The sequence below is a fragment of the Echeneis naucrates genome, chromosome 5 (assembly GCF_900963305.1).
Source record: "Echeneis naucrates chromosome 5, fEcheNa1.1, whole genome shotgun sequence".
Classification (NCBI taxonomy): Eukaryota; Metazoa; Chordata; class Actinopteri; order Carangiformes; family Echeneidae; genus Echeneis; species Echeneis naucrates.
This window is the reverse complement of record NC_042515.1, coordinates 4395075-4417842: the sequence shown is the minus strand read 5'-3', so window position 1 is coordinate 4417842 and position 22768 is coordinate 4395075. Positions and strand designations below refer to the sequence as shown.

The 22768-nt window shown below is 41.5% G+C and overlaps 2 protein-coding genes across 3 annotated transcripts in view; both read right to left on the bottom strand.

Moving 5' to 3' along the window:
- Positions 1–4626: 4626 nt before the first annotated feature.
- On the bottom strand, positions 4627–12837 carry agtrap (angiotensin II receptor-associated protein). 2 transcript variants are annotated; one of them, XM_029502625.1, is made up of 5 exons: positions 12750–12837; positions 12241–12275; positions 11938–12046; positions 10089–10299; positions 4627–6257 (listed from the first exon to the last, which is right to left on the bottom strand). In XM_029502625.1, the coding sequence occupies exons 1-5, from the start codon at positions 12774–12776 to the stop codon at positions 6133–6135; spliced, it is 507 nt and encodes a 168-aa protein (XP_029358485.1). In that variant the 5' UTR covers positions 12777–12837; the 3' UTR covers positions 4627–6132. The 2 variants fall into 2 exon arrangements, with proteins under 2 accessions (XP_029358485.1, XP_029358486.1); XM_029502626.1 differs by lacking the exon at positions 12750–12837 and adding an exon at positions 12371–12459.
- Positions 12838–16948: 4111 nt separating this feature from the next.
- The window catches only part of draxina (dorsal inhibitory axon guidance protein a), a 14903-nt gene continuing 9083 nt past the window's right edge, over positions 16949–22768 (bottom strand). Inside the window, exons 4-7 of the mRNA XM_029501982.1 lie at positions 19591–19711; positions 18715–18807; positions 18332–18421; positions 16949–18018 (exon numbers count right to left, since the gene is read on the bottom strand). Of these exons, the coding sequence (XP_029357842.1) occupies positions 17903–18018; positions 18332–18421; positions 18715–18807; positions 19591–19711 (420 nt within the window). The 3' untranslated portion in view covers positions 16949–17902. The remainder of the gene's footprint in view (positions 18019–18331; positions 18422–18714; positions 18808–19590; positions 19712–22768) is intronic.

Below are 22768 nucleotides of genomic sequence, written 5' to 3'. Positions count from 1 at the left end.
GCAGAAAATAAAACTCCCAAGGTTATTTGGCGCAGAGTATAAAAAAAATCTATACATATAAAAGGTGTTTTGTTTTTTTTTTCCCCAGTCTTTCTTTTTTAGAGTCACATTTGAAGCTAAAGTTCATCAAGGGGTTGTTGCATTTGTTTAATGATTATGACAAGACAGCAGCTGCCAAAGGAGACACTTGGAGAGGAAATACTAAAACACAAAGCTTCATTTGAAAAAGTCTTTATCATTCTTTAATTGAAAAAGAAAAAAAAAGCATTAAAGATAGAAGAAAAGAAAAATAAAGATAAAATGAAAGTTTAATTATCTCCTTGGAAAATTTGGGTCACAGAAGAAATGAAAGAATGACATTAAAGATAATACAATTAGAGCAAATAGAGCAGATGGGGGGGGGGGGGAACAAATTATTATATAATGAGGATGAAAATACATTTCAGAGTCTTAATCGTGCTCCTTACAAAACTACTGACCGAAGGCAGATTCACAGATTTAACCTGGTTAAAATATTTCTCTCAGAAAAAAAATCCCTGATGTCATAGTGATGTTACTCAGTTTTGGTGCCTACATGTTTGTAACAGAAAGGCTGCGGCACGTGGACGAAGTCCATTTGGTGAAAGTCGCCATTCTTTGCATGATGGGAGATGGAGGTAGTAAAAAAAAAAAAAAATCAACTTACCTCATCCTCTGCTGCTCATTTTTTCCGTCTCTGCCTCCAAACTGGACATGTTGAACACAATCACAGCGAGGTCACTTTGCTGCTGAGTTTTTTTTTTTTTAAAGCAATCATCAAAAAAGGGAAGTTATCTGGTAAATACATACATTTCATATCTGTGAGCATTTTTAATCTTCCTGATAAAAAAAAAAAAAAAAAAAAAAAAAAAAGCTCCACACTGCTGTTGGACCTTTTGGCTTCTCCCTGTTCGAGGTCGCCACAACAATTATGACTTGCATAATTGATTTGGCCACAGTTTGTACTCCAGATGCCCTTCCTGTCGCAGCGCTCCCCGTTCATCCAGCCTACCACTGGTTTGCGTTGTGGCTGGGGTTTGAGTCTGGGGCCTCTGCATTGTGAAGCATGCAGCTCTAACACTGAGCGACGTCCGCGGGCGTTCAACCTTTATGAGAAAGGATAAACAGCATTATTCTGGAAGTGCTTCTTGCCCCCATTTTCTGGACCACATTTGTTTTAGCACTTTCACAGCCTCTCTGTGATGGCAGCCGGCTTCCGTTCGACCCAGCAGACCCACCGTAGGGAGCTGCTTGGAGTTCCTCAGTGTCCTGCTAAGGACGACTCCACATGCAGCCAGTTGCAGAACCTCTAATCCTGCAAACCAGCCACTTCACCTGTTGAATTAGGCTGTGGTCCTCTTAAATCTCCATATTCTTCATTGCAAACTGTTGAATGTTCACCACAAGGCCTGTGTTCTGAAATTGTGCACCAGCTGCTGCTTTTTAACCTTACGACTGGGATCGTAATTGGATTTAACCTTTTAAGTTAATTTAGATTAACTTAAGTCAGACTTTGCCCAATAAGCCCTGGTCTTGTTCCTTGTCTCCAACATTCCCAGGAGAGAGCTATCAGTGTTTTTTTTTAGCATTTACAAAAAACTGAAACCAATCAGTTCTTTAGCTAAACAGCAGGGAGGATTTGTTGACGGCGTCTCTGCCGGCTGCTGTGAACTGAAGAGTAATTGGAATCAATGTTCATGGTGTTATCACCAGTGACAGATGCGCTAGGCAACAGTGTGAAAAGGTCAGGGGTTGAGGGGGCCCTCCCGGGGGAATTGGAGATGCTTGAGGCATAAAATTGTCATTTTTGAATCAATTTCACATGTGAACATTGGTTTTTATCTCTCAGGGGCCGCGAGCGTGACCGTGTCTGCTAGTTTCAGTACTGCTGGCCACTCCAGCATGTCTAAGATAGTCTGACTGTTGCTCTGCTTATATCACAGAGATCTCCCTCCCCAGATGAACAATTCTTTCGACTTAACTCAAGTAAAGACATGTGGGTTGAGGCATGTCGATATTTTGTAATCACTCAGTGATTGCGTGCTGTATAAGTGACCCGCACGCTCCAGCCTGGCGTTTCAATTCGACCCCAGCAGCTCACAAGGTCATATTTTTATTCCTATATCTTGAAGACATGGTTTTTATGAAACATTTTTTTTAAATGTATTACAGAGGCAGTAAATGTTCACTGTCACGACGCTCCTCAGGAATAAACATGAATCCCTTTAACAGATCAATCTGTCGGCCAATTCGATTTCAGAGATATTGGTCATCTCTTCATTCTGTAAATAAGATATGTCTTGTGCTGTTTGAAGTCTGCAGCGCTGAGGCCCACAAACGTGTTTGCTCGAAACCTCTCAAGGGATCGGCACCTAATGCAATAACAGAGGTGACAAATTGAGTTCCTTTTATTGCATCGAACGATGGTGGCAGCAAGTGAGCGCGTCCTTGGCTCGCAGGAATCACAGGTGTGAGTCTGAGGATGTGTCAAACCTGCATGCATGCAGGGCTCAGGAGAGCTCGCCCCACAGCTCCTTATTAATCAACAGCTTGTTGGGCTGCCGGCCCTCCTCCCCCATCTCCTTTCATTTTCCTCCCCACCCTTAAAATAAATAAGTATAAAAAAAATGAAATCTGATAAAGAGCTCAGCACAGATGAATCATTAACACAGTTTGGCTTCAAGACCTTCCCCCTTTTCATTCTGACAAAAGGAGAGCAAGACAGCACAACAGGATTCAATATGGAAATCAAGAATAAAAAAAAACAAACTGTAATAATTATTACAGACAGCAGATAATTTTGTTACCTTCTTTTTGGCTAGTTTGGCCTCATTACTAAAAGATCGTGCCGTCTCAGCTCAGGCAGGCAGGAGCGATGAAGTTACCTCAGCAGAATCAGTGATGAAGGTCCAGGCTGCCTACAGGCAGACACACAAGTGAACACACAAGACAACAGGAACAGTCCGCAGTAGGACACACAATCTGGCAACTGACTGGTAGAGAGAAAAGGGAGCTGGTGTGACTCGAGAGGAGAAAATGAGGGAAATGGGGAACAGGTGGGCAGGTGGATCAGAGGACTGGACTGTGATTAGATTCATCAGAGCCAGGATGAAATGAAATGAAATAACCAAATCAGCTTTAATTAGTTTTAATATGTTTTTTCTTCAGTCACCTTTGACTGCATTTCCTCCTTATTATGTGATGATTTGTATTAATTTGAATGCCACTCTTTCGGATCTTCACGCATTACTTTGCTTTGGAGTTTGGCTGCACTAACTTATTATACTACAACTTAATGTTATTGTTTCTTTACTGCATTGTTCTAAAGAATCTACTCTTAAGTACTGCACAGTACATATAGATCACAACAAATAGTCAATGATTATTCCCTCAGAGTTGATGACTTCCAATATACTGTCTTTGGGTTATGCCACCAATTTCCTCCAATTACTCCATTTAGATCAGGTGACTCCAACCCCGGTCCTGGACAGCTACTGCCCTGCTCCAACACACCTGATTCAAATGAGCGGCTCCTTACCAGACTTCAGCAGAGCTTGATGACGAGCTGATCATCTGAATCGGGTGCGTTGAAGCAGGGACACGTCGAAAACATGCAGAAGGAGCTGCTGCCCTGCGTCGGTGTTTGTGTGTCTATGTATGCAGAGTCTGTGGACAACATTGCTGCTGTTGCTGCAGCTACAGCAATAAAAGTTTCCATTCACACTTTGTTAAGAGGCCTGCGAGGCTCTATGTAAACAGACAACAATGCTGATACACCAAGAGCTTCAGTTCTACAGCCTACACACTTGAGGACAATAGAGCGTTCAGGCTAACAAGAGTTATGGCTTCGCTGTAATGAAAGCCATCGGGGACACAAACCTTAACTGCAAGTTCATATACTGGGTGTACTACTTCAACAATTTGTGTGTTTTACTGAAGATCACTTGTTTTCATGTGGTGTGTGTATGCGAAATATGAAATGCAGGTATTTTTACAGCAAAGGTACAAACTCATAATCCTTCTAATGACTGACTCTTTTCATCTAAACGCATCAAGTGCCATTTAAAACTGAGTATACAGGTGATGCTGGAGCCGTTGTCTGAGGTGACATGTTTTAGCAAGTCAGTGAAGATGGGTTAAGACTGAAGGTGGTGCGGTTTCTGGGAAAATGCTCATTGGAGAGCAGCGGGGGGCAAAAAAAAGGCAGCAGAAGACGAGAAAAGCAGGAAGATAAATGTCTTGTCTGGCAGAGTAAATAAAAGCAGGGTGGTAAAGGGATATTGGAGAGGAGCAGGGTGAGCGTAAACAGAGGTGTGGCAGAGAAGAGGAATAAAAATACAAAAGGACCCCGAGGAAAAAGCGGAGAGAGAGAAATTGCGTAAACTTGCACGGCTCATCTCAAAATTAGCCTCCAATTACTGTAAGATGCTAAGATGTATAAGCGATATTTCTTTTCAGTCATCCTCCATAACAAAGGTTCATTTGACAAGTATCGTACATTATTCTTCTTTATTTCTAAGAAAAAAAAAAAAACTAGAAACAAAAAACATTGTGCTGCGTAACATTTCAAATCATTTCTGACCTTAGGAAAACACAAACACTCCCAATTTGTAAAACAAAAACTAAATGCGGCAAATACAATTGTTCATGGAAAAAAAAACCAAAAACATTCAATTCCCAGTCTGTACATCTTAACACATTCTGCAGTAGTAACAGTCTTTGCACCTCTAAACTAGTCAAACCTGAAACACCACAGCTACAACATCTGCCTTGTTTAAAGTTATGGCCCCGTTTGGACAGGATCCTTGAAGCTAATGAAACACAATTAGGGGGGAAAAAAAAAGATACATTTTGTTGTAATCTCTGTAAAGAGTTTTCCAGTTTCTCAGAAAACAAGCATTTAATAGATGTTGAAACAATGGGAGTTGTCTGAACACCACACGGGGCCTTTTTTGCAGCAAAACTTGATCTAGTCGTCTGTCAGAGGATTTAATAAAGTTCTGTTTAATTCAAGAGCTGTCAGCACCTGGAGCAAAGAAGATAGCTTTTTATATGATTTTTAACCGCTAACAATAAATCTGCCTCTCAGCATGTGGCTCTGAATCCACACAAAGTGCGTCCTTACTGAGAAAACCTCTGAACTTACGGCCTCAACGTGACAGCGAGCAGACCGGATGAGGCGGACAACATGAAGTCATAATCACGTGCCGTGAAATCAGATATGGAGTCACTGTGATTTCAATACAGGAAGTTTAAAAAGAGTAACTGAAAGTAACTGAAAAAAAAAAAAAGTGACGCAATCTGAGTACACTCCAACTCTTAACTGAAACTGAGATCAGGGCTGCTGTGAATATTTCAAGATGTGAAACCTTGACTTATACACATCAACATTTGTGACGTGGAAAATAAGTATCTCATCCACATACATCAGCTGTGATTTACAAAGTGGTGATGCTGTTCACTGATATCAAGTCTAATGCATCTAAAATGATTTGAAATGAGTGCGTTTGAACGGCTCAAGACTTGATTATTAAGATCACCTTCATATTTCTCTATTTTTCATAGTTGCATAGATTCACAAAAAGGTAAATCGACCGTAGCTCCAGTGTTTTTTTTGGTAACTTGTGTCGTGAACTCTGTCGAGGCTGCAAAAAGGCACAAGGTAGTTTCTAAAGTACAAGAAGACCGCTTCACACTGCGTACGGGTACTTCATAATTTACAGAACGCAAAGAGAAACAGACTCGAATCTTCATATCTAGTGCCAAATGTAAAAAAAAAAAATAAAAAATCTGTATGGGATAGGCAAAGCAGTCTTCCCTCTGTTTATTCAGCAGGAATGAGCCGGCTCAGCAAAAAAAAAAAAAAAATCCCATCTTTCAAGAGAAAAAATTAAAATGGTTTAATTATGCCACATTTCATTCTAAAACCTGAACGGATTTCATGATTTACGATTATAAAGGTATTCAATTTGTGTTCAGCGGTGCAATCTGCAGCAGCACGTCTGTACAGAACGAATGGACTGGAGACAAATCGATTGTACAAACTGGCCCTCAGCACTGCGCTGCTGCATGAAGGGGGGAAGGACGCCGCCGCTGCCTGCCTGCCTGCCTCTCTCAGTAGGTGCGTGCTCCGGGTTTGCTGTCCTGGGCCTGGTTGAAGGGGTTGGCGGGGCTGGACGACTCGTCCTGCTGGTCGATGGACTGGTACGTGTCTCTGTTTCGGGATACGGAGGGGAAACCTGCAGAGACAAGCCGAAAGTCTTCAACACACACACGCACACACACACACACACACATGCACGCGCACACACCCACAATCCCTGGCATGCCAATGTATTATTCATTATCGCGTCTAATCAAGCCTCTTTGGAGGATGAAGTATTGTTGATATGCATATTAAAACAGTTTGAATTCTCTACACAACTGCCTTTTCTGGGTTTTTTCACTTCACCTCACACACAGATTCATGACACACTTTGGCAGATTTGGTGTCTTGACTCAAGCATCCGGCCCCCTTTTTGAATAAATATAGATTACAATGCTAGAAAACTGTGTTACCAACATACAGAGAAGCGCACACTGCTGCTGGGGAATGTTACACAAAAAAAAAAAAAAAAAAACCACCCAAAGCATTAAATCGTATTGAAGCCGCTGCAGTGAGTGACGCTGTGGAACTGTTTGCACTGGAAACCTGTGCATACAAGTTCATGGCTACACTGTGTGTCATGTAAACAGGCATTAAAAATGAATTCTACAAAGAATGAGTCATAATAATGTCTTACAGGACTCCCTGTGATGCTCTACAAACAGCGCCGACTCGGACATGGCCAGAATTACAATGACGTGCCTTTGTAGGTTTAAAGGCCCACACACTCTTACCTTGGCATCTGCTACAGTCACAAACACGGACCGATCGACACTGCCGAGTTTTGATGATTTTCAAAAACATATTTTGTTTATTAAACGCAACTTTGATGTTTATTGTATTTTATTTAAAAGCATATAAATACATGAATAATTTTAAAGAACTGTGTCATGCTGGTGAAACACAAAAACCTTCAATCACCCCTCTGCCTTTCAGTGCGGATAAAAACATGTTGCATCCACGGTACAATATGAGTCAACATTATGTTGACTTTAATTAGGCAGATTTGAGAAGGTGCACCATCATGCAGCTCTGTTTTAAATATATGCAAACAGAAAACACAAACACTAATGAGGTGTCTGGAGAGTAATAGCATGAATAAAACATAGATGCAAAGTTGCAGATACATATAAACATATAATAGACAAGACATGAACACAAACATGCTACACTGACAGATACGACGGCATAAAAAGTAACGAAGACTGAAGAAGACAGGAACGTGCAAATGGTGAGAAAAGACAGCTTATGACATGATAACAGAGAAGGCATTTCTTTTTATTTTGTCCCACAGCCTGGCTTGTATTCTTACTTCCTGTGTGGAAGGAGATGGAAGAAGATGATTGGAGGAGAGAAACGGTGTGTAAAAAAAAAAAAAAAAAAAAAAAGAAAGCCAGGACTCAATAACGGCGGCCAATAAAGGCACTGTCAGCACTATCCGTAGTGCATCGACTGTCCACAGAGGTCTCAAAGTCTGACAGGTCAAAGTTCAGCAGGGGAGAAGAGAAGAAAAGAGAAAAGGTCAAAACATATCAGGAAAAAAAAAAAAAAAAAAAAAAAACAACACAAATCAAGTGTTCAGAAAACATCACAGTGCAACAAAACGCAGAGCAAGACGGGCCGAGGGAGAAATCGTGACATGCAAAGAAAGGAACAGGGAAACTTCAGTTTGGTGTAAATCTTACAAAACAATAACTGACTGTGTGACCATGATTTAGCTGATATAGCGGTAATGCATGGCAGATGACCCCCCCCCCTCGGATTTTTGTCAGGGAGAAGCAGGAAATGGCGCTTGTTGCTTGCAAATTATTTTTCCTTCTTCTCAAGCTACTGTGACTTGGATTTTCCTTCATTTGACGCTTCAAACAGAAGCATTTTCTAAATGAATGACACACGACTGAAGCTTTTAAATCGGTCCCTGGCACTGCACTAGAGGTGGAAAAAGGCCAGACTGGTTTCCCCCCCTCAAAAAAAAAAAAAAAAACATACCTGAAAATACAGTTTACTGTATCTGGAGGAGTAAAAAATTATTTTTAATTTCATAATGAACAAGAAACGTAGCGCGAGCTGGAATCTGAACTTTCCCCACTCCAATATCAAGATGCTAACTTTAGCTTCAATGCTAATCCAGTGAAATTCATGACATGCTGAAATATCCAAGACATTAACGGTCGACAGCATTTTTTTTTAAATAGTGAAAGTCTAACATATCGAAGCACAATATAGCGTAGTATAGAATAGTATTATATAATGCAATATACCACAGCCAACCATAGCATAGCAGGGTAGAGTTTTGTTATTGTAACATTTCATTAGTGGACATAGATACTCTAACGTTGTCTGCTTAAATTAAAGCAAACACATTACTGCGTCTGTTATTTACAGTTTTGCTGCATATCACCCTCAAAGCTCAGTGCGATTACAGGCCTGATGGTACCTTGGTTAGGGGCAATTGGACAATTGCCGCTCGGGTGATTTGCTCAGCAAACAGACAATTTAATTGAGAGCAAATGGCAAATTATTCAGTATTGCATCCCTTATTGTATTAGGCGATGTAAAAACACACGGCAGCACAAAAGAGCTGCCAATCAACGTTTCACCCCAGATACCTGAATCAAGCGCTCGCTCACTCATGCACCTGATTAACTGCATCCGACAGGGCTCAGAACAGCGGGGCGGCCATGTTAATGAGAGATATGCAGCCAGAAGGCAATTAAAACACACATTGTCTGGAACGACTGTTAGCTGTGTTCATCAGCCTCTGCTCGGCCAATCACAGTCTAATGGAAGCGCCTGCTGTGTGTGTGTGTGTGTGTGTGGCACTGAGGTAAAAACCACAGAGAACAGATTCATCAATATTCAATTATCTTCCAGTAAAATCAAGAGATGCACTTTGTCAACTGCGGTGTCGGGTGGCAATGCAGGAAGAATTTCATTACACGTCCCTGTGAAGCGCGACACGTTTACATTTTAGCTGGCGATATTAGCGCTAACAAAAAGTGAATTAGTCCCACATCCTGATTAACCTCATTTGTTTTCCACCTTCCACTTATCAAGACAACACTACAGAACAAAAAAAGAAAAGGTAGACACTCCTGCATGGAGCCGTTCTAATCATACACTGCGGCGGAGTGACTCCATATAGACGACTCCAGGAGCAACATTTTTGAGGATTCAACAGCGCAGCAGTTGATAGAGCTTAGAGGGGTTCCTGATGGAAAAGCTCTCAGCAAGGCAAGTCCAAATCCACAAATCAATGACCGCACGCGATTAATCAGAAAACATATCTGGAGTGTCTCCTGACTATTCATTGGAAGAGGGGTACTTCTCATTTGTTTGTGCTTCAGACTGAGTGAGTGCAGACTCCATCTGGGCTTCTTTTCACATCACTCCTCAATCATTTTTGCTCTCATGGCAGATAGCACGTTTTTTTTATTTTTATTTTTTCAGTCTCTGTGAGTTTAATGTGTTGCGGTATAAACTGGTGGCCGGGATGAGACGGACACGTTGTAAACAACTCGCAGAAAAACGATTTCCTTGCCCGAGCCGAACTGCAGCTCAGATATTTCATTGCATTTTAAGTCTTGTGACTGTAACCAATTAGCCTGCCTGAGAATTCATCTGCCGGTGGTTTAGCACAGAGACAACTCAGTTCATGCAGCATTTGGAAGGCCCTTCATGAAAGCATAAAGCAACACAAGGAGGATCTCAGAGGGCCCCCCAACCAGAACACATGCATTACACCGCACCTCAAGCTTTGGTCACACTCATTTTTTCTCTGTGGGAAGCAGAAAACCAAAAGAATTTCACATTGGTTTTAAAAATTACACCAGAATGTGCAGCTGCTAAATTTGGCAGACCTAAACATGTTAACCAGCTTTCACGATCATTTTCATTTGAATCTTTTTGATGTTACCGCACTCACCAAAGTTGACGTTGTAATCTCCTCCACGTTCGCGGTACATTTGGTAAACAAAGAAGCAGGACACCGGCTTGAGCAGCAGGCTGAGGATGGCCATTCCCGCGCTGAAGCGAAACACGTCCCATCCCCAGTCAGGTGTCAGGGAATTACGTGGGTAATATATCCCAAAGTGGATGATGTCAGTCAACACCGTCACGATCATTCCCATCAGAAACTGCAGGAAAAGAAAAGAAAAGAAAAAAGAAGACAGAGACACAGTTTGGCTTAGTATGGAACGTGTACACATTTTTGTAATGCTTCCTCAGAGGAAGTTTCCCTCCACCGGAGGATGTGTGCAAAACTTCAGTGCTAAAGAAAATGGCTATTCAAAGGGGGAGATTAATAACTAACTACTCTGCCTGTAAAAAAAAGGTGCCTGCAAGTCATTATGAAAAATGCACATCGCTGAACAAAAACACAAAAAAAAATACCACATTCCTCTATTGTTGTGAATTTTCAGCCAAATCCACATTTCCGCAAAAGATGTGAGCCTAATAGATATAATCAATTTAAAAGGAGGAGGAATGTATCGACTTAAATCGTTTCAATCAAATGAGAGCGTGAAGCCCGGAGTTAATGCCAAAGGAATCATACAGCAGGTTGAATAGATGATGAGGGCAGAAAATCTAATTTGACTAAAACAGACAGAGATGAAGAGCGATGTCAAGAGTCCTGTGCGTTTTAATTACATTAAAATCAATTCTTCATCCTCCTGCCAAGGTAGGACGCTCCTCTTTTTCTTGAAGGTCCCGGGATGAGAGCAGCAGCAACACTAAATCAAAATATTTCTGAACCAAAAACCACATCAGGGGGTGAAATGAAATGCAAATGGCGACCGACCCAAAACGCGGTAATCAATCAAACATCAATGTCTTGGTTTCCTGACATGGTGCGACAAGAGCAGGCGGGTCCAGCTGGACCGTGCTGAGAGATTGGCTCATCGAGAATTTCAGACAGCTAGGAGGGAATACTGTGTGCGTTTCTCTTTCCGATACTTATTCAGTGTTTATGCAGCACCTTGGGCTACTTTAAATTAAAAATAAATAAATAAATAAATAAATAAAAATAAAAACACATCACAATATCGCTTTAGAATACGAACATAGGTTTCTTCTCAGTGACAACACTTTTCGCACTTTTCCCAAGAAGTCTTGTTGAGCAAGAAACTGGACGGCAAGTTTTTCCTCAGCTGCCGTCTCCGCCAGCAAAGTCCTCAGATGTTTGCTTTGGTGAGCAGCACCTGGAGCTGGTTTTGACCCCGACTTAGACTTAACTCATTCTCAAACTTCAGAAAAGCATCCAAACGTATCTAACTTATTCTGTCTCCATCGGGACTATTTATTAAATTCAGTCCTTCTCCACTCCAGAACTGATGGGGGAGCTGAGGTCTGCTGTCTCCGGGAGAAAACGTCTGTGTTTTGAAACTTGAGCTTTCATTTGAAACGGCAAAGAGGACGACAACACACAAACTGCAAGGAGCTTAAAACGTCGGCGTTACTGTGCACAGACAGTATTTCCTTTTTTTCCACAAATCTAAATGAAATGAAGCTTAAAAGTAACACGAACGGCCCGCCTGAGGAATTTCTGTTGAAGTGGCATTGCTGTAAACTGACGGGCCATGAAAGGCACAGTTACTGAGCTCTGTGCTGAATTAAGGGAGGGGAAGGGGCAACTTTCTCAAAGGGACTCTCACAGATTGTCCCAGATTCCACAGACAAATGGGTTAGCAAGGATCCAGAGCGGCGCGACTATAGTTAGACTGCTGTACGTGTCACATGACGTTAAGGCCGCAGCCTGCGTGAAGGAGACTCACCATGAGGACGGCGTCGATGGAGTCCCTCTGTGCGATGGCCCAGACCCCGACCGCTAGAACGCTGAAGTTCCCCCAAGCGAAGGAGGGGGGCAGCCACGCCATGCATCCCCTACAGGAGAGGCACGAATCACACACTCGTACACACACTTCAGGAAAGATGACACACAAAGCGGCCGACGTGGGGGGTGAAGAGGAGGCCTGGATTAAGAGGGTGAGTCAGTTTATGTGCAGGAGTGTGTGCGAGTGAGCGAGGAGGAGAGAAATTCCCCACGTCTGTGCAGGAAAAGCTGCGTTCACACTCACCACACTGTGAGCAGCCAGTGCACCAGGACGATGGCCTGCGACAGAAAACAGCAGCAGTCAGAGAGAGTTACAATCAGCCATTTAACGGGTGAAAAGTCCCGACGGCTCCTCCTCCTCCTCCCTGACTCACCGAAGTTTAATCTCTTTACTTTGTCTCGCTGTGTGCCAGTTTACCAACCAAATAACAAACCAATGAGTCACAAGCTGCACCAACAGTTTAACAAATCATGAAAATAGTCACTACAGACCTCAACAGCCTGAAACACGTGACACCACCCTGCTGGTTTAAGTACACAGGAAGGTTTACTTCTGCTGCTGAGTAACTCAGGCTGTCACAATCTTATCAAGTGATAAATAATAAAACAAAAACGACACACCCTGAAGCAAATCCACTGAACAATGCTACACAAACAGACAGACAATCACTCCTCTGCCAGCTCCTCATCACTGTCAACAACCTGCTGCTTCACCTGAACATCACTGAGCCTTCAGGTGAGCAGCGGCCTCACCTTTAGATTGATGGCAGGGACTTCCATGACGGGCCGTCTGCTGCAGGTAGCGCTGCCTCGGTCCGACTCACCGCTCCAACTTGTTGAGGAGCTTCGTGCAAAAAAAAAAAAAAAAAAAAAAAAAAAAAAAATGCGGCACAAAACTTCTCTCCAAAGCTCCCCCCCCCCTCCTTCCTCCTTCCTCCTTCCTCCTCCCTCCTGAGCCTGCAAACACAAACCATGTGACATCAACCTGACTGCTGCCCATGTGACTCCCATCACGCACACACACACACTCACACACACACACACACTCATTATGAAACCACATGAGCATCAACAGCGGTCGCTTCTCGTCACTGTGAAACATCAGGAATGGAAGCATGACATTTAAAGGCAAAGATCAAATAAGCAGGACAAACTGATGCCAAACACCAGATTTGGATTTTAATCATTTTACATTTCCGCTGGTTTTAATGATCAGAAAAAAAAAAAAAAAAACAAACAAATTTTGAAACGTATATCAAAATGAGCATCCATGTAAATATAAAATTCATAAATAATTATACAAACACACACATTACATACATTATTTACATGACATAAATATGATAAAATATAAAATATAAGCATGAATATATATCCGTCCCAAATCCTATCAATATATGTCATTATGATATATAATACACTCCAAAAGTCTAAGATCACTTTCCTGAAGTTGGATAGAAATTTATAAATCTTTAGAAATTTCTAAGAAAAATTTAATTGTAGCATTTTCTTTTTCTTTTTTTTTTATCTGTTTTACTTTAATAAACGTATTAAATGACATTTATGGTACCTTAACAAATATGAACACAGCTCCATAAAATATATGTCTGTTTATGTTTGTATGGAACGCAGAATTGATAAAATCACAAAAACTCAAAAAGAAAGGAAAAAAAAAAACAGAGTATCGAATGTTGGAATCCATTTAGTTTGAATAAACTTGAATGTGTAAATTAGATGTTGATAATGAATATAGAATAGAAAAGCTCATATCTTCAGTTCCAGTGCTGAATTACAGAATCACTACAAACGGATTCTGCTGCACTTCGACTCCCTGAAACTTCCCTGTAACCATAAAAACCTTCTCTTCCGTGTTTCCACACTGATTCTGTTCAGAGCAACAATAAGGTGACTGTAGTTTGGGGCTCGTAAACTGAGGACACACACAGAGACTGACGTTAAATGGCTGTTTTCAGGCTGCTGCTCCGTCCATCTGTCCTCACACTCCACAGGAAGACGTTGTGTCCATTTTTTTTTTTTTTTTTTTTTTTTTTTACAGTTTGCCAAAACAGTGGAGATCCATAAACCCCCAGAGGACGATTTGTGCCCTGACATTATAGTCCCACGTCACAGACGTTTCACAGTTTCCCGTTTTCAAACAAGTGGAGTCTTATTTTCCCGATGACATTCACGGTCCTCCTACAGGAGTAAACGCTGTGAGATCTTAACTTTATTTCTTCTCCTCAGAAGACACACAACTGCAGCAGCCTAAAGAGGAGGAAGAAACGGCCCAAAGGATGTCTGATGCTTCTTTGAAGTGAAGTCTTTTTATCAGAACCTGGAGATAGTATGTTTGCCCTTTTTGGGATGGTTTCATTGAAGATTAAGTTACTCCACAAAAGTGGGATTTCCTGGAATGAAAACGCTTTGCTTGTGTGACAGCCGCCTACAGATTCGACGGTGAGCTCTAGTTGGGGTGTAAAAGGCCGGCGTATAAGGGAAACGTACCTATAACAGGCCCCCTTCAGAGATAATTCACACAATCTCAAATGTACACAAAAACTGCAATGTATCAAATCTCATTCACACCATTAATACATCTTGCGCACACTATTCTAGACAGCATTGTCGTCTGTGTGTGAGAGTGCGACTGTGGATGGAAGAGTTGTGTTTCCGTAAAAGCATCGTTGTGCACATGTAAGTTTTATGATCAAGGTGCCTCGCAAACAAAATCTTGAAAACTGAAATACATAAAATCTTGTAAATGCTGTTGTCAGCTCAGAAGTAGATGTGGTTTTGCTTTATTATTATTATTATTATTGTTAATATTATTAATATTATTATTCACAAAACGTCTCGGTGAAGATCATGAAATGGAGCTGAGGGCTGTGGAAATGCGAATTGTGCATTAAGATAATTTTCTCAGACTGATGTAAGGTCAGTGAATGAAACTTCTCATTTCTATGCATTCAGCATAACTGAGGCTCAGCTCTTACTTTCGTAGATATTCCTCCTTACTATGCTGCTCCTCAGAAATCAACTCTTTGGAATGAAGTAAATTTGACCTTTGAACTGTTACTGTGGACACGAGCGGCAGTGACGCCTTTAAAGCGCTAATGTAAAATATTTTTAACCACAGGAGGACTCATTCCTTTTTTGCCTCTGTCCTCTCGTGCCTCCAAGGAGATAATCCACCGTACAAATGCAAAATAGCCAGATGGCCCCTTCAGAGTGTGAACTCTGACCTCCAGGTGACCCCTGAACCCTGCGGCTGCAAGATTTCTCCCTTTTCATTGCCAAAGCAAATTAAATTGCTTACGTGGTGTGTTTGTGTGTGTCAAATTGAGATGGTGGTGTGATAGACGTGTTATTTAATTCAAGATGTAACGACTTTAACTATCAGACGGACGGAGCAGCTAATCTCATTGCAAACGAATGATCTCTTTCGCATTTTAACCTGCCGTGACAGACTTGACAAGGGATTGACATGAATGCAAAAATGTTATTCTGCACAAGCTCTTTAAAACAAACATCTTCCACACTTCATTTATACACATTCATATCTATTTTCAATACTTGTCAGGAAATGATTTATGGTCTGCTTTGTTGTCTCTGAAGCCGACAAGAAGCTGAGTTTGTTTCCTGCTCTTTTGTTTCCTCAAATGTAAAACCTCCTCTGAGCTCTACCTGGGTTCCCTTTGGGGCGTTGCTCTCTTTATAAGTTGCGTTAGGATAGCTACTTTGGTAATTAATGACTTGAAGAAATGCTTAAGAGAGGTGGAAGGGCCTTCGTGGTGTCGGTGATGTGAAGCTGCAGGCCTGCCGGGATGTGGCTGTGTGCAATCTATCACTTCGCTGGCCGCTGGCCAGGATTCAACAGGGCATTCCACCGGGGCGCTCTGTCAGAGGTAAGTATTAAAAATACATCACTGCTGCTTTTATTCCTCGGCCGTAAATCAGGATGGCACACTCACAGTCCGACTGAGCTGCTGCTTAGGAAGGAGGAATAAGTGTTACTTTCTCCAGCTAATCAAATATTGATGAGGATAGACTCTCAGAGGCCGTGTGTGTCCTGATCAGAGACAAGCTGAACGTTATTTCTTGCACTTGCTCTAATGTGTCGTAAGCTTTATGTTTAAAGCTTCTGACACATTTCAGGGCGGTTACGAGATAATGAGCATCAAAGACTGTAAGCCTTAAGTTTATCACATGGAGATGGATGGCTTCGTGTTACTCACTTGAAACGTTTCCAAGATAAAGAAAAGGAAAAAGATGATGTTAAGATATTCCAAGCTTTAATGTGACAGCATTAGTTTTGAGAAAAAAGATCTAAATGTCAGCATTTTTATTCTCCTGTAAAAAAACACCGGGAGGTTTCTCTCGTTCTCTAGACTTAAACTGATATAAGGTAATGACTGAGGAAGTTTCAGCTCTTCTGTAGAACATCCTGACATCCATTCACCTGCCGCACAGCTCAGAGGTGGAGTAAATGATTATTCTTGCTCTGGTACTCAAAGTTTTTCTGCTAAATTTGCTTTAGGATTCAACTCCACCACATTTCAGGGAGAAACGCTGGACTTTTTCCAGCTACGTCAACGGAGTTAGTAGCAAGTCCTTCAAAGTGATTCTCCCTCTGTCAAATAACTCCTCAAGGTCCAAAGTAGCAAAACTTCCCAAAGAAAGTAAAAAATGAAAGTCTTAGAATAACTCTGACTGACTGAACTTCTTAGTTTCACAGATAAACAATCTCATCTAATCTAATATAATGATATTCATCAGTGGCACAACAAGACTTTTATTGTGTTATATGGATTATATGTCCCAATATAAAGCCTGCTCAAAAATATAAATAATTATTGGATAAATATTTTGCCATTGTTTGTTTTTCGGGGAATTATGTTAAACACGTGCTCTTATGAAGTACCAAATGAAAATAAGTCACAGCACACACATTATCCTATTAAGTGTTTAATCATGAAAACAAATAAGGCAGAAAAACACAATATATAGACTAACATATGTTTAGGTACATTATAAATAAAACATATATTAATACATGTATGAGGAAGGTCAAACAAGCTTCTTTGTTTTATTATTCTACTGTTATGTATGTTTGAAAAGTGGTGTTGTCAATTTAAACTGAAAAATGAAAGTTCTTAGCAATTGAAAGACATTCATATTTACAACAGAGGGAAGCAGGTTCAAACGGGGTCAAACAGCATTTACAAAGAATCTTTAGTGTGTTCTGGACTTCCAAGAAACAAATTGTGCCAGAGCAGACATGTATTTGAGGGTGATTTCAGCATTGTGTCTGCGGGCGACAACTTGGTCGATGTGAATGGAGCTGAAACAGCAGAGGAGCCGGTCTGGACCTCTGAGCAGTGACTCAATGCTAAACATGATTTGTAAACACTGTTTTCACTCAGCAGGACAGAGACAGTCGATGGGCTTCTCGAAATTCACAATTCATACGCTTTGATTTTTATTTATTTGTTTTTTTTTCCCCTCCAAATGAAGTTGCAGCTGAGGTATGCAGCGATCGGTCAGTGATGCATCACCGGTGAATATTTCTCACAAATAAAAACACATTTTCTGGATCATTGGTGATGGAGTGACTCATCGTATAAACTGTTTGCCTCTGTAAGTGACTGTGGATTGAAAAAATGCGATTAAGACTGATGCATTTCCATTTGCAATCAAATCAATCAAGTGCTTAATGATGGTGATTTGCTGGATTCGGGTGGCGGGATCGTCCCACAATGCAACAGCACTTTTCTCAACTGAGGGGATTTTGGCTTTTGGATGTTTTACCTTGTTGGGGGCGATTTGATTTGTCTTATAATAATGTCATGTGATGTGTCGGCTGTCTTGGTGTGAGGGCGGGCTTCCTCCTCCATCTTCCATCTTTTTCATTCGATGGTGATGAAGGTCCCTTGGTCGCTGCTGACCGACTCTGGCACCACGCAGCGCCCCTTCCGCCGGGTCACACGCCGCTTCCGGTGGAATTTAGCGTAACAACGAAACCCTTGAGTAGAGAGAGAAAAGGAAAACACAGCAACTGACTATAGCGGAGGAGCACGGATATGAAAGAGCGTCACCATGGAGGAGCTACAGTAATTAAGATGAAACCACTTTAAGATTCTTATTAAAATTGACCTCTCCAACTTCTCTTAACTTTTTAAAATCAGAAAATCCACTTTTGTGTGTCACCTCCACTGATTTGTCTACTCCAAGGACCCACACCATCACAAAACAGTGACACATTCCACCTTACTTTAATTTTAAAGTCACAGTTTACCGTGACATCACTTCACGCTCCTGACGCTCTCCTCACTCACCTTCCTCACACATGCAGTCGTCGTAGCATTTGTTGTTCAGGCCTCGGTTCTGAGGTTTACACTTGTGTTCTCTCAGGTCACAACAAGAACCTTCAAAGGAACAAGAACACAATGTCAACCACTGAATAACATGTGAAATGCTGAAGAACAGCTTGTGCCAGTGATACAGAGACTGACAATCATCTCATCATTTCAAAGCCCTGCAGGCGCTGAATGTTCTGCTAAAGTGTAATTGGAGCACGCCGACAGGAAGTGAGTGTTTTTAGCCTGCAGAGTGAAGAACTTTTTTTTTTTAAGTGCATTGGCCTCTGGGTCAGCCTCTATTCATGATTAGTGTGATTTCTTTGTTTGAGCATCACTGATCGGGTTAGGGTTAGACTCACCGAGGAGACAGTCCTGGTGGTGGTCACACGGCTCGATGGTATCGGCGTCCACAGACGAATTTCCACTGCTGAGGTTCTTACTCTTCTTCTTGTCTGCAGCAAAAGAGATGAACGAGCATCAAGCACCTTTCCACCGTGACATCCCATAAACAGTGTAAAGAGTTTAGACATCAGTGAATGGTTTAAATAAAGCAGCGATAACACAATTTTTGTCGTTATGTTTCCAAGCTCACATCTGAAATATCTCAGCAGCTGTTTGATGGATCACAACAAACTTCTGCATAAAACCACAATGACTTTTTTTCCACCCTCTATTGCCACCATGAACTTGACATTTATGGTTCTCACAGAGATATCTATGAGATAAATTGCCATGAAATGTGCTGCAGATATTCCAGGTTCCCTGTAGATAAATCCTAATTTTCATTCTATCATTCCTTTGCTGACTTCCACCCTCTTTGTTTTTATTTTTAAGACTCTAACAGTGACTGTGTGAATGTGTGAATGTGTGTTGTTTTTACTCACATTAACCCCGGCTGTGTTATTATGATTATTATTATTTTTAGAGTGACGGTCCTAACTCATCAGATATTCCTGCTAAACATCAGCATGCTAGCGGTGCCATTGCTGTGACACTGAAGATTTTGTTCCATGCACCGTTTCACATCCAGCTTCTTAGAGCCGGAGAGTCTTCTGTGTTTCAATGAATCTTTGATTTAAACAGAGGTGCAGGTTCTGGATTCAAGCCCTGGGGCTCTTCTCTGCGGACACAGTCCTGACAAGAGCATAAGGCTTATCTGTGAATCTACGGCTACAAACATGTACTGATATGAATTATTTCCACCAAATCTCTGATTCCCATGTTCAATAATTCACCTCTCCTCTTGGAGGGCGGCCAGGTATCCACAGGTTTCATATCCTCGTAGTCCGTCCAGTCAAAGAGCGCCATGTCCAGCGTTGGCATCACCTCGCCTTGTCCTTCTCCTTGGCCAGACCTCTGTAGGAGGGAAACCATTCAATAACATCAGAACTGGAGCTGAATCGCATTTCAGTTGGAACATTTGCACACCAGCTTAATTCATGATCTGGATAAGTAATCCACCCAGTGCAGCTCAAACACGCTGATGTGCAGATATGTAAACACCTAATCCCATCTTCATTTATTTTCAGCTTGCTGTCCAAATTCTGTTGGTATTGTAACATTTATTAATTCTTCTATATCTATGTATTTAAAAAAAACAACAACTCTGAGCAGAATATGAAGACATGTATTAAAAACTAATCCCAAATTTAATACTATCCAGGCTGTGAGCGGCTGTGCAGAATATATTGGAGAGATCATCTTGTTCTCCTCAAGTGAAAGTCCTACTTCAATTAAAGAGAAGATGGTGACTGTAGTCTGGTTACTTCACTCTCTCCTCAGTGAAGTGAAACATTCAGGGTGTTTTGGAGCACGTGTGTGCTGTGATGAGCAGCAGTAATCTGCCACTGATTCATAAAACACCCTCATGGAGGAAACAGAGATGGCACAAGAGCTTTAAAATCCAATCGATAAGCATCCATAACAGAGAACATGTCTACCTGCAGCCTGGAATACTAATATATACATATATATAAATGTTAACACAATTCCAAGCATAGAGTATAAATGCAGACATACAGCCGATTACACACAACCTCCTGCTTTATTTCTGGACAGTGATAACAACCGGAAACTGATGTAGGAGTGAACAAATCATTTCTGCACTGTATGTGTGATTTCAGTTGAGAAAGATATTTATATATTTGAAAATTAAAAGTCAAGTCAGGGTGTCACATGCATTGTTGTTAGGAGAGGCAACTTAAAAAAAAAAGAAAAAAAGTGTTAATTTCATCAGTCACCGTTAAAGAGGCAATTTGTGCACTGTTTCTTGTTGGGAGCCGTTATTGTGTTTACAGGAAGAGGTTTTAATATGTCCTCTGAGCAGCGGCACATTTTCATGATGATGCACTGTCTGAATTTCTGTTTGCTTCCTGAAAAGCCAAAACCAGAATGTTGATACCTCAGGGCCGATCCGTAAATTCAAACACAGGTCCAAGTGCCATAAATTCAAATATTCGCCTCTGTGAAATATTGTCATTCAGATGAGTATTTTATGATTTGGCCGTAAAATTAAACTCCTTAGTAAATAGCTCGGCCGTAACTTCCAGCAATAAAAAGCCCTAAAAGATTACTTCTATTATTTTCCTCAAACAGAGGAAACTAAATTGAAATGTTACACGAGATAATTAAGTCAGCACGCATTTGATATTTCTCATGAGGAACACTTCATCCATCAAAAAAAAAAAAAAAAAAAAAAAAAAAGCTCTTCCATTCAACAGATCCATACTTGTTTCCCTTTACCCCGAGGAAATAAACCTATATGGAAATATCAATGAGATTAATTGCAGGGGGGTTACCTCCGTCTGCACAGCTACTCATTAAAATATCAACAGAAGATCGAACATTAATTAAGAAGCCTTGCCGTGAGCTCGTGCTACTGCCACTGACCCCCCCCCTTGGTTCATTTCTTTTTCTTCCATCCAATAATATTTGACTGTTTCCACATTAAAGACATTCACATTATCACACGTCCTGAAAACAGATGCCAGGTGAACCCCAACCAATTAGTTTCACCTGTTCCCTTTTATCCCGTTAGTTTGTCCTGCACCAAATTTTTATTTGTTTATTAATGACGCGTGATATTTCCATTGGGGTCCAACTTGTCTTACTGATTTTTCTGAACAGTAGAATTGACAGTTTTTGAGGCTGTCCTCACCAGTAAGATAACCTGAACGGGCTGACGTTTGTGGTTTATTATGGCGGAACACATCAACAGTTTTTGTAACAGTAAGGACATTTTTTTAGACACTGAAACATGATGCCAATCTGCTGAGGACAGCACATCAGAAACGCTTGGAAACAAAGCACCCCCTTTAAATATAATTTAAATTGGAGGATTTGATGATTGCTGCCGCTACTCTAATCAGTTAAAGTGGATGATCATGTGACGGCCTCTTTGTGGAGTTGGCGGGTTCTCCCTGGGCCTGCACGGGTTCCCCTCCAGCTACCTCGGCTTCCTCCCACAGTCTGCATCTTTAGGCTGATCAGTGACTCTGCATCGATGCACGTAGGCAAGAGGGTGAGAATGAATTGTTGTCGACAGACTGGCAACCAATCCAGGCTGAACCCCGGCCTCTCACCCAGTGTCAGCTGGGACTGACCCCAGCCCCAGCAGGTAGGCAGGATAAGAAAAAGGAATGATGGAGGGATGATCCTGGAGGAGGGTGAAGGACTGTAAGTCAGATGATGATGGGGTCTCAGAGGGGTCTCAGTCTGGTGCACCGATCGTACAGCCCCCCTTGAGGAAAATTTGTGCTGTTGGATGTTGGGCTATACAAATAAAACTGACTTGGCAGAACCCCAAAAAGCAGGAGTAAGGAGTAAATCCAACGAGACTTGCTGAGCTGAATTTGAGTTATGGATTATTTTACTTGGAAAAACAGCTTTGCAGGCTATAGCTGTGAGGGTTCATCACAATCGTCCAGGTGGTTCAATGTCTAGAAAGAGCTTAATACAAATAACCAAACTTCATTTTAACGGTAAAGGTGGGCGTATTTTTCCTCAGCCCATCACTGCATGGGAGTTCACAGGAAGAACAGAAGAATCCTTTTGGTTTACAAAAAGAAATGCCATCGTTCTTCACACAAACACTCAGCAGTTTTTAGTCTCATACTTCTTAGTCGATGCCATTTCCCAAAAGGTTAAAAGTGTAATCTTGCTGGGGGGGGCAGATGGCGCTGCTGGTAACAGTCGCTTGCCAAGAGATGCTGCCATTGCTATGTTTACAAAAGGTTAGAACACAGGGCAGACCGGAGTGACTCGCTTTCACAAAGTAATTTTATGAGAGAGGCTGAGTCAGGGCTAGCTGGTTCGCATGAAAACTTCAGAAATGGGAAGAAAATAAGATTTGCAATTGCTATAATCATCTACAGTTAGTTGCTGAACTTCGAAACATTGCCTCCAGACTGATAA

What these genes read in the sequence shown, in the direction of transcription:
- agtrap (XM_029502625.1), bottom strand. Translation starts at nt 12,776, where the DNA reads ATGGAAGTCCCTGCCATCAATCTAAAG. An exon ending in CCATCGACGCCGTCCTCATG is followed by an intron (nt 10,300 to 11,937) that starts GTGAGTCTCCTT and finishes CTTTTCCTGCAG; the next exon opens with TTTCTGATGGGAATGATCGT. An exon ending in AGATTACAACGTCAACTTTG is followed by an intron (nt 6,258 to 10,088) that starts GTGAGTGCGGTA and finishes TTGTCTCTGCAG; the next exon opens with GTTTCCCCTCCGTATCCCGA.